Raw genomic sequence first — 12,029 nt, forward strand, 5'->3', positions numbered from 1 at the left:
AGGGATCAAACCCACGTCTCTTATGTCTCCTGCACTTGCAGATGGGTTCTTTACCACTAGCGGAACTTGTGAGCAGATTGTTTTTCCCAGGATCTCCTGTAACAAAGGACTTCCAGTGGCAATTGTTGTGTGGAGAGCAAGCACAGAAAAGAACATGTTTACATTCGTCCTCAGCTTTCAACCCATGCTTGGCTATTTGTCTCTTGCTTTGGAGGTCCCGTCCACTCCCATGATTTCTGGGCCCTGACCTCTTTCTGGCTGCCAATCTGCACTTCTGCACTCCTTCACTCTCTATTGAATGCTCATCTGTTTCTCCAACTGTACCTTCTTCCAACCACTAGTTCACACTTGACACTCACTATCATTCACTTTGTCCTATATAGAGGATCCCTACTGAAACTTCTTTCCTGGTTGTGTCCCTGGCTTCATCCCCTAACCAGCTTGTAATATTTGTTCTGGAATAAAGCATATTTCACTCTGGTGGAAACAGAATTATTAGGCAAATAGAATTCCAACCAGTGACAGCATATTTGGAAGAAAAACTCTTTTATGTTTATTTATTCTTCTTGTTCCTTGCATCCAGAAGATGAACACAACACGGCTTAATACTAACACTGTCCCATCTGAAATAACATAACTAAAAGTTTTAAAGATGAGTTATTTCAAATCTCTTCAGCAATTCAAATGAGGTAGATTCTTTAGTACGTACTAGGGTAGCGGCCATAAAAAGCAGGCAGTGTCTGCAGGGAGTTGCTTTATGACATATCATTTTCAGAAAATAATCATTAGTCTTTGATATCAAGGGAGAGATATTTAAACAAAGGCATTTGCTCTGTATTTCTCTATCAGGCATGATACAATGGTGAGAGCACTGCATGGGGAGTCAGGGGGCCTATGTTTCAGTCTCTAATTATAGTATAGTGATTCAGAGCCTTTTTTCACCTCTACTTTCATCCAGGTAGGGCTGAGCTACTTAGTACTTGCTGATAGAATGTGAGTGGAAGTGATTGTGCTGCTTTCCTGCTAAGGTGGCTTTGAAGTGAGCATCCTGTCCCCAGGCACTCTTCCCTAGCTCCTGGATGGATGTTGACACCCAGGATAACCTTGGAGGCCACATGTTGAAGACAGCAGAGCCATTTTCATCCCAAGTCCCTAAATGGCCACATAAATAATTGCTCCTTCCATCTTATCGATCAGGAACATTTGCGCTATGATAAGCTACTGACATTTTGAGATTTTTGTGTTATAGTAGCTAGTATGTCTCTAATAAAGTTGTTTCACTTCTTTATGCCAATCTGTTTGGGTTTTTATAAGGATTAAATGAGTCAGAACAATGCCTTATACATAATAAATGTTCAATAAATGTTAGCTGTTAATATTACTTCCTGTGCTGATGCTAGCAGGTTATGGGTCATTGAACATGTCAATTTCCTTGGCCTTCCATTTCTTCAACTGAAAAACATGAGTCATGCTTGATGACTGAATTTCCTGGAGTTTGAAATTCTATAATCAGAGGCCTCTTCAAATTGCTAAGAAAAAAAAAAAATAACCCATGGAAAGTGGCCAGAAGATGACAGAAATTAATTCAGGACATCAGGTAAAAAGCTAAAGAGCGAAAAGAGAGAACAGTCCAAAGGATGCTGAGAGGGAAAACCACTATTTAAAGAGAAGCATATTTTCTTTTTAAGATGTATCTATAAATTCTGAAATAAGCTTCCAAGAAAAGATTTACAAACCGGGCTGTATCCGTGAGACTTTCATTCACACCCAGATGAATATCGTCCGTGGTAAGAAAACAAGGGTGTCCTCCCAGAAGTGCAAAGCCTGCAGTAAAAGAGAGAGAAAAAGGCTTTTTGAAAAAAAAAAAAAGATTTAAAGTAGCAAACAAAATCATGAGGAATCAGCACCATCTCAATTGAAAAGTCAAAATCTTTCAATCTCACCAGCCTCTCTAATAGGAAATTCCCAGGGAAAGCAAAATGAGGAACTGAGAGAAGTATATGAGATTTTCTGTACTAGCACTTAACTCTCCTTCAGATGTGTGACCATCTCTCCACCATCTTTTCAGAATTGTGTGATTATGGGCCATTGTTCCTTTCTGGAGGCAATACCTCATTTTTATTCTTAAAATATATGATAATGTCCAGGAAAATGGGAACATCAACTATAGTATGGGATGTCATGGATGGCAATGGAATACTGCTCAGTAATTAAAAGAAATGAACTATACACACAACATGGATGAATCTCACAAACAATATGCTGAATGAAAGAAGCTAGACACAAAAGAGTACATAATGTATAATTCCATTCATATGAAGTTCTAGAATGGGCAAAACAAACACAGAGTGGCTGAAATTAAAACACTTGTTGCTTCTGGAGAGGGTGATAGGCTGGGAAGGAGCATTGGTGAACTTCCTGGGGTAACAGAAGTACTTTATACCTTGACAGAGATTGTAAGGTTACATACCAATACATGGGTATATGTATTCTTCAGTACTTACTGAATTGCACACACTTACTGCTGCTGCTGCTGCTAAGTCGCTTCAGTCGTGTCTGAGTCTGTGCGACCCCAGAGACGGCCACCCACCAGGCTCCCCCATCCCTGGGATTCTCCAGGCAAGAACACTGGAGTAGGTTGCCATTTCCTTCTCCAATGCATGAAAGTGAAGTCACTCAGTCATATCCGACTCCTAGCGACCCCATGGACTGCAGCCTACCAGGCTCCTCCATCCATGGGATTTTCCAGGCAAGAGGACTGGAGTGGGTTGCCATTGCCTTCTCCGGCACACACTTAAGATCTGTGCATTTTCCTATATATAAATTATACCTTTTTAAAAAATTGAAATAAAGTGAGCATTGAAATGGCAGTTTCAGTTCTCTAAAAATCAGCAAGATCAAACTTCTCTGGTGGTCTAGTTGTTCAGAATCCATCTGCCAATGCAGGGGACATGATTTCAATCCTTAGTCTGGGAAGGTCCCACATGTTGTGAGGCAACTAAGCCCATGTGCCCGAACTACTGAGCCTGCATTTTAGAGCCCATGAGCCACAACTACTGAAGCACATGTACCTAGAGCCCATGCTCTGCAACAAGAGAAGCTACCACCCTGAGAAGCCTGCACATCACAGCTGGAGAGTATCCCCCACTTTCTGCCACTAGAGAAGAGCCTTTATGGAGCAATGAAGACCCAGCCCAGCCAAAAATAAATAAAATTTCAACAGTTAGTGAGATCAAAGGTCATTCAACTGTTTTATTTATCTTCCAACCAAGACAGAGCTAAGCACCACTTACATATTACCCTCACCACTTTTCAACCCTCCATGGAATGTGAGATTACTGCAGACATCTAAGCAGATAAAGCTGGCTCCTTACCCAACCTCACAGCACATCCCATTGGTCTGGGAGGATGACAGGGGTCTGCCCCAAGCCATAGCTAAACTCTGTGGGAACAAGGAGAGCCCTTTTATCACACACCCTGGGGCAAAATTATGGGAAATGATAACATCCAATCAGAACTTTACTCTCTCATTTGAGACAGGTTCAATAGGCAGGCTTTCTTAGATATGCAATGTAAAGGTATAATTACAAGATAGAGACTTGTCTGAGGGAGTTTCAAACATTACTTTTTCCCTCCTTGGAAACATTACTTTTTTACTTAATTTGTCTTTTGGGAAATATGCAACAGTCACAATTTTCTAATCCTACCTGTTTCCTGTGAGAAAGAGAGAAATCATTAATTGCATGGTGAATTGGGTGATAAGGAGTTTTAGACCTATGAACGGAAACTCAACCCAAAGTCTCATGAAACAACCCAGTGAAGGCTTAACACATGTTTTTTTTCTTTTTCTTTTTTGCATGCCACAGTGAATTTTTTTTTTTTAATTTTAGAAAGAATGTTCAAACTACTACACAATTGAACTCATCTCACTCACTAGCAAAGTAATGCTCAAAATTCTCCAAGCTAGGCTTCAACAGTACATGAAGTGAAAAATTCCAGATGTTCAAGCTGGATTTAGAAAAGGCAGAGGAACCAGAGATCAAATTGCCAACATCTGTTGGATCATAGAAAAAGCAAGACAGTTCCAGAAAAACATCTACTTCTGCTTTATTGACTACGCCAAAGCCTTTGATTGTGTGGATCACAACAAACTGGAAAATTCTTCAAGAGATGGGAATATCAGACCACCCTACCTGCCTCCTGAGAAATCTGTATGCAGATCAAAAAGAAACAGTTAGAACCAGACATGGAACAATGGACTGGTTCCAAATTGGGAAAGGAGTACGTCAAGGCTGTATATTGTCACCTTGCTTATTTAAATTATATGCAGAGTACATCATGCAAAATGCCGGGCTGGATGAAGCACAAGCTGGAATCAAGATTTCTGGGAGAAATATCAATAATCTCAGATATGCAGATGATACCACCCTTATGGCAGAAAGCGAAGGGGAACCAAAGAGCCTCTTTATGAAAGTGGAAGAGGAGAGTGAAAAAGTTGGCTTAAAGCTCAACGTTCACATGTACACCCATGGCAGATTCATGTCAATGTATGGCAAAACTAATACAATATTGGAAAGTAAAAAACAGATAAATAAATAAATTAATAAAAAAATAAATCCAGCCAATCAAAAAAAAAAAAAAAAAACCTCAACATTCAAAAAACGAAGATCATGGCATCTGGTCCCATCACTTCATGGCAAATAGATGGGGAAACAATGGAAACAGTGACAGACTTTATTTTGGGGGGCTCCAAATTCACTGCAGATGGTGACTGCAGCCATGAAATTAAAAGATGCATGCTCCTTGGAAGAAAAGCTATGACCAACCTAGACAGCATATTAAAAAGCAGAGACATTACTTTACCGACAAAGGTTCATCTAGTCAAAGCTAAGGTTTTTCCAGCAGTCGTGTATAGATGTGAGAGGTGGACCATAAAGAAAGCTGAGCACTGAAGAATTGATGCTTTCGAAGTGTGGTGTTGGAGAAGACTCTTGCTAGTCCCTTGGACTGCAAGGAGATCAAACCAGTCAAACCTAAAGGAAATCAGTCCTGAATATTCTTTGGAAGGACTGATGCTGAAGCTGAAGCACCAATACTTTGGCCATCTGATGTGAAGAATTGACTCATTGGGAAAGACCCAGATGCTGGGAAAGATTGAAGGCAGGAGAAAAAGGGGACAACAGAGGATGAGATGGCTGGATGGCATCATTGACTCAATGGACATGAGTTTGAGCAATCTCCAGGAGTTGGCGATAGACAGGGAAGCCTGTCATGCTGCAGTCCATGGGGTCACAAAGTGTTGGACATGACTTGAGTGACTGAACTGACTGACTGACTTCTAGATATCTCTGTCACATCTCACTCCCATACTCCAAACTGATACCCAGCAGCCTCTTCCTCATCTTTGCTGTGTGTCTAATAGACATCCCAAACTCAACAGTTCTAAAACTTAACTCCTGATCTTCGTCTCCATCCTGCCTGATTGGCTCTATCCTACTCCATCCTTCTGACAGTTGCTCAGATGGAAACCTTGAAGTCATCCTTCACACCTCTCTTTTACCTGATACATCAGGAATCTTGTTGACTCTCCCTTCAAAACATTTCCCGAATCTAGCCCTCTTATCTGGCCCAAATCTGCCATCACCATGGCCCCAGCCTCTATGTACTGTCTATGCCTACCTCTTGACAGTTTTCACTGCTTCTATCTTATCTCCACCCCTGAAAAGTGAAAGTGAAAGTCTGTCAGTCATGTCTGACTGTTTGCGACCCCATGGACTGTATAGTCCATGGAATTCCCCACCCCTAGTTCCCTGGTTTATTCTCAACAGAGCAGAGAGATCCATTTAAAATGCAAGTTAGGAGCACCCCTTGTGGTCCAGTGGTTAAGACTTCTCACTTCCAACGTGAGAAGCGTGGGTCTGATCCCTGTTTGGGGAAGTAAGAGCTCATATGCTGAACTAAGGCCTCACATGCTGTGTGGCACGGCCAAGAAAATAAATTTTCTTTTTAATTTAATAAATAAATAAAATGCAAGTTAGACCATGTTCCTCCTCTGTTCAAAACCCTCCAAAGATTCCCGTTTACTCAGAGTAAAAGGCAAAGTCCAAGTAATAGGATACATATCTTTCCCTCACTTGCAGGCAGTCTTGTCTTTGTTGACTGCACTGATCACCATCCACCATGATACATCATTCACTTACAATTTATTATGTCTATTGTTTATTGTCTGTGTACCAACTAGAATCTCAGCTCCATTAAGGCAGGAATTTTCCTATCTTTTATTCACTGATATGTTAAAACCAAGCAGAACCCTTATGGGGCCTTCAGGGACAAGCCTTCCCCTGTATCCCCTGCTTTAGCTCCTCTCTGAAGTACCTAGGTAATAGTATTTGATGCACATTTCCTGAGTTGTTTTGCAGATGTAAAAAGCCACCCTCTCTCCAACAAAGGGAAGATGTTAAGTACTTGAAGACCTTGAGTACAAAGCACCAGGGCTCCTGGAGCCTAAAGATTGATAAAGCTTGTGACATCTCCCTGCTCCCTCACCATCAGCCAGTCAGAGAACCCTGCACAAGCTGATCACAGACCTTGTGACCCCCACTTCCGCACCTGGCTTTTAAAAATGCTTTGCTGAAACCATTCTGGGATCTCGGGGCTTTTAGGGCATCATCCACCCTTCTCCTTGCATGGTTCTGCAATAAACCTTTCCCTGTTCCAAACTCTGACCTTTCAGTTTGTTTGGTCTCATTGTGCATTGGGCACACAAACTTGCATTAACAATATCAGTCTCAAGAACCTAGAATAAATACGGGTACATAGTAAGTGGCTTCCCTAGTGGCTCAGATAAAGAACCTGCAATGAGAGAGACCTGGGTTCGATCCCTAGTTTGAGAAGATCCCCTGGAAAAGGAAATGGCAACCCACTCCAGTGTTCTCTCCAGGAGAATCCCATGGACAGAGGAGCCTGGCGGGTGGCAAAGAGTCGGACACTACTGAGCAGCTAACATTTTCACTTTTTTCTTTCACATAGTGAGTATTCAACACAAACTTGTTGAAAAAACGTAGGAAGGATTATGACTCTGGGGAGAAGACCCATTCTTCTTACTTGCAAACATCTCCTAATTTTGTTAATGGATTTTTCTATTACCTGTTAAGTGAGCTAATAAGATTTTGTGATGATTATAATTATTAATCACTCTTGAGCACTTAATCTGTTTCTAAACAAGGGAAATCACCTAAACAAATATGAATACTGCCTACTCATCAAGAAAGTATTTATTATGCCCCTACTGTGTGCCTGGCATAGGGAAATGCCACTGAGGGTTGGGGGCTGTGGAGGAAGGTTTCAAACAGTTTAAAACTTCTTGGCAGGTCTACTTGAAGTCATACTCTTACTTGGACTAGAAGTCATTTTGCTGTAACAATCCAGGTTTAGTTTGTTGTATTTTCATTTTTTTCTTTGTGCTATAAGGAAGATTCACATCAACTCTGGACTTAGGAGATAGGGGTAGGAAGACAGGTTATGGAAAGTGTTAAAAAATAGCAGTGGAAGCTCTGATGGAAAAATGTAGCCTGCCATATCAGCAAACAAAGGATGCTGTGGCTGTCAAGCCATCAGCCACTACCACTGCCCCAAGTGTGAGCCCTGAGGAAACTTGGGATGAAGACCAAAGGGCTGCCGACTCCCAAGCCCTCAGCCACTGCAGCCACCCCAACAGTGCACGCTGAGGGGACTCGGGATGGGGAAGAACAGGATGAGTGCTCAGTCACCTCAGTCCCATCCGACTCTTTGTGACCCCATGGACTGTAGCCTGCCAGGCTTCTCGGTCCATGGGATTCTCCAGGCAAGAATACTGGAGTGGGTTGCCATGCCCTCCTCCAGGGGATCTTCCCAACCCCGGGATCAAACCTGTGCCTCTTGTGTCTCCTGCATTGCAGGTGGATTCTTTACCCAATGAGCTACCTGGAAAGCCTAAAAACAGGATACTGGCACTGGATAGCTAAGATGCATATCAAAGGAATGATTTCCATGAGCCCAGACTCTTGTATCTTCCAATACATAGAAAAGCACTAAATTCATTAACTTGAGATGTCTGGTTTCTTTCATTAATGGTAATCTTTTGATGTTCCAACTACCTGGTTTTAAGTTCAGAATTCCTATGTATCCTGGCTCCTCCCTGACCTCTTCTGAGCAGTCCCTCAGAGCTAACTGAGAGACTGCCTCCCGGGCTTCAGTCCTCAGCAAGTCCACTGAATAAAACATAATTCTCAACTTTCAGTTTGTGGATTTTTTTTCAGTTGACAAAGCCTTCAGCAGTTCTTGAAGAAGATAAAACGGAAAGCCATTGCCTCCAAAAAGGAATTATCTCTGCATATTTTGGTCACCCATCAGAAAGAAGCCTCAGACCCTAGTCCAAAAGCACAGGTCAAGCATTTGCCAGTTTATCTGACCTGGATGGCATTAAGTGCTTCAGTGGTGCTAGTGGTAAACAACATGCCTGACAACGCAGGAGACACAGGAGACGCAGGTTCAATCCCTAGGTCAGGAAGATCCCCTGGAGGAGGAAATGGCAACTCAGTCCAGTATTCCTGCCTGGGAAATCCCACAGACAGAGGAGCCTGGCAGGTTACAGTACATGGGGTCACAAAGAGTGGGACACAACTGAGCATGACTTTGTATGCAGCACGCTTATGGAAGATGTCAGATATTCTGAGAAGCCACCAGGAGCTGCCATTGCTGAGGAGAGGAGGGCAGAGGGACAGATCTCTATTCTCTCTTCACTCTTCATCCAGAGGGAGTTTGTTTTTATCTCTTTCATTTGTGCATACATATCAGATATTTTGAACAAAGGATTTCATCTGTTAATATCTAAATTTCTGTCTGAGAAAATAAAAGTACATCTTATTTTGCTCTTTCTTTTCTTCAGGGATCCCTGCAAGCTTTGGAAGAAGGGGTATAAATAAAATTCATGTAGGAAATGTGAGGGCTCCAAGAGTTCTTGCTGGTAGAGATAAGGCAACTGTTACCCTCTCTGTGCTTTACTTTCATACCCATGGCATAGTATTATGGTTTCTATACTGCCACCTTTGCAAAATGACAAATTAGAAAGAGCTTGGAAAGCACTAGCTTCTATTTTACCTTGAAAGTCAAATACCAGTGTTAAATAATGAAATGAACCATCTCTTAGGATGCCCTGTGCATTTTTCCATCCAATACTGCGCTTACCGAGATTAATAAATGTATCCGTCTATCTGCTCAATTAATTTACAATGAAGGAGTATAATCATCAGTAGTCATACAGGAGAATTGTCTGGTTTGCCAGGCAGGCATACACAAAAAGTGAGAGGAATGAATGAGCTACAGCTACATGCAGCGACATTGATACAGCTCCCAAACATAATGCTGAGCAAAAGAAGCCAGACACAAAAGAGCAGGTACTGAATGACTCCATTTCTATAAAGTTTGAAAACAGCAAAACTAATCTGTGAGGTTAGAAGCCAGGATAATGATTCTCCTTGGGGGGTGGGGCAGAGAGTAGCAAATGGAAGGAGATACAAGGGAGGACTTCCGGGTGCTATTCACATCATTTCTCTATCTGGGTATTAGTTGCAAGGATGTGTAACAATTCATTGAACTGTGTAATTAATGATTTGTGCACTTTTCTGTATGTGTCTTACATTTTAATAAAATATTACATGAGTAATAAATATGGCTTGATTTGGGTGGAGAATTTTATTTTGTCTCCCAAGATAATACTAGGGAAACCGCAGTGGCTCAGACAGTAAACAATCTGCCCACAATGCAGGAGACCCAGGTTCAATCCCTGGGTCAGGAAGATCCCCTGGAGGAGGGCATGGCAACCCACTCCAGTATTCTTGTCTGAGAAATCCCATGGACAGAGGAGCCTGGCGGGCTACAGTCCATGATGTCGCAAAGAGTCGGATACGACTGACCAACTAACAAGCTAATACTGCTGTATCGCTGCAACTCAGGTTTGGGATGGAATCCTCAAGGACTGTCCAGTGAGGATCACCCCATCCCAGAGGGTGACACAAATCTGGGGTAGAAATAGACAGTTTTAATTACATCGTTTTTTCATTCTAAACACCAGGGTAATAGGTTTTGATGAAAAATTGTGCCAACAGACAACTATTAAGATGCACATGTACACAATAGAAATGTACTGCCATGTTTTGGGTTGAGGTTTACCATTTCTATATGCATTGAAATTAGCTGCTTACTCTGACTGATTCTCCTACTGTTGAGTTTGGCAGGATGCCATCTCAATGAAACCCATGGGTATTTATTGAGGATCATGATGAATACTCTGAACCATAACTTTTATGGTCATATGTTCCTTTTCTCATGTATTTGTTGTTTGTAATTTTGTGCAGATTTCTATAAAGAGCACTTCTTTATAGAAAATCATCATTTAACAAAATGCTTAATACCACCTGTAGAAACAGTTTTACTGGAATAAAACATGACTAACACGTGCTCAAATTAAATTAGACGTTTAAAAATATGTTTAATAATAGCTTCTAATCCTGGGTCTGCCAGTTATTAGCTATATGTCTGTGGGCCTTTTGCTGAACCTATTTCAGCCTATTTTCCTCAGTGGTCTCACCCTCATGGAGTTGTCCTGAGGATTAAATGAGATGAGCCATGTAATTAATGTAGAGCACTTAGTATAGGGTCTGTGCCCAAAAGCTTATTAAATCTTTACTCTTGGTTTTATTAGTAGCTTAACTACCACATGACATGTGCATAGTAAAACTGATCACTTATTCAGGAATATGTGAAATTAAAAATAACATTTGAACAGAGAAACATGGCAGACAACATCAACAACTAAGAAAAAAATAATTTGAGAAAAACTTAACATTGAGAAAATCGTATGTATTTAATCAGTTCTTTGATGGCTTCAGAAAAGAATACCTCTCTTAAGTACTAATGATTTTTGAAAATGATAACCAGTGTTGAAAAGGAGCAGAATTTCAGAACTACTGACTGGTTTATGCAATATTCGTTTTTCCATTGCTGGACATCAGATGTCAATGTGATCTTTTAAAGAACCCAGCTTTAAAGAACAAAATGTTCTCGTCGGTTTTCTTCTTAGGACTTTAAAGATTAGGTGACACCTTATATGTTTCTTCCTCCTTCCTTCTCTCAAGGGGCAAGGGGAGTGCATTAATAAGAATAGTAAACTTGAGATCTGAACCCTGGTGCTATTTGTATTAATTGCATGAACTTAGCAAGTCACTTGATCCTTCTGAACTCTATTTTGTTATGTATTTGAGGTACCTCATTACTGGTCCTTACAATGCAAGAACTGCATGAAGTAGTTGTTTGCTTCTGAGCCCTAGAAAGCTCTGATGCTTGTAAGCAGGATAAGATACACAAAGAATCAACCAATATGTTTTTGTCTGTGGTACATTTTCCTCGATCCTATCCATTTGCCCTTTTGGGCAGTCATGTTATTGATTCAAGGGAGGTCTGATGGAGTAGAAATGCAAAGAGGAAAAAGAGGTGATAAATTTCAAAATACGTTTTTTGAAACTCATTACAGCAATCATAGTTTGAGAAAAAAGATATTTTGAGTGTCAACAGCTAGGATTTCAAGTACAAACAACAGACTTGAAAGAATGCATGGGTAGTTAAAGCCAGTTTTTCCTCCTGCTTTATCACCTGGGAACTGAAGGGGAAGAAGATGAAGAGCAAGAGCAAAGAAGCAACAGAAACAGACATTGGTTGACCTTTGACACTGTACTCTGCTGTCTGTCCCCCAGGCCAAATACTGAAGGGTGGGAAGCATGGTGGAAATTTCAGATGAGTTTGGGGGCCACCAGAGCTGAGAACATCTGTCTCTTTTAAGACAAATTTCAAGGAAGGAGCAAATATTCTAGAACTCCCTGGCACCCAGAAAGAGGAAGGAACAATAGAGAGAGTCTTGCAGTATCTCTGTGCCCACCGTGGTGTGGAGAGCTGCCAAGAACTTGAGGGTATAACCAAGCAAGACCCTATGGGAT

General features: G+C 41.3%; 1 protein-coding gene across 1 annotated transcript in view; it reads right to left on the bottom strand.

Moving 5' to 3' along the window:
• Window positions 1-12,029, bottom strand: part of OTC (ornithine transcarbamylase) — a 77,008-nt gene that overhangs the window by 36,606 nt on the left and 28,373 nt on the right. Inside the window, exon 4 of the mRNA XM_081565128.1 lies at window positions 1,737-1,824. Within this exon, the coding sequence (XP_081421254.1) occupies window positions 1,737-1,824 (88 nt within the window). The remainder of the gene's footprint in view (window positions 1-1,736; window positions 1,825-12,029) is intronic.

The sequence above is a fragment of the Giraffa tippelskirchi genome, chromosome X, assembly GCF_054371585.1.
Source record: "Giraffa tippelskirchi isolate mGirTip1 chromosome X, T2T-mGirTip1v1.2.pri, whole genome shotgun sequence".
In the NCBI taxonomy this organism is placed as follows: domain Eukaryota; kingdom Metazoa; phylum Chordata; class Mammalia; order Artiodactyla; family Giraffidae; genus Giraffa; species Giraffa tippelskirchi.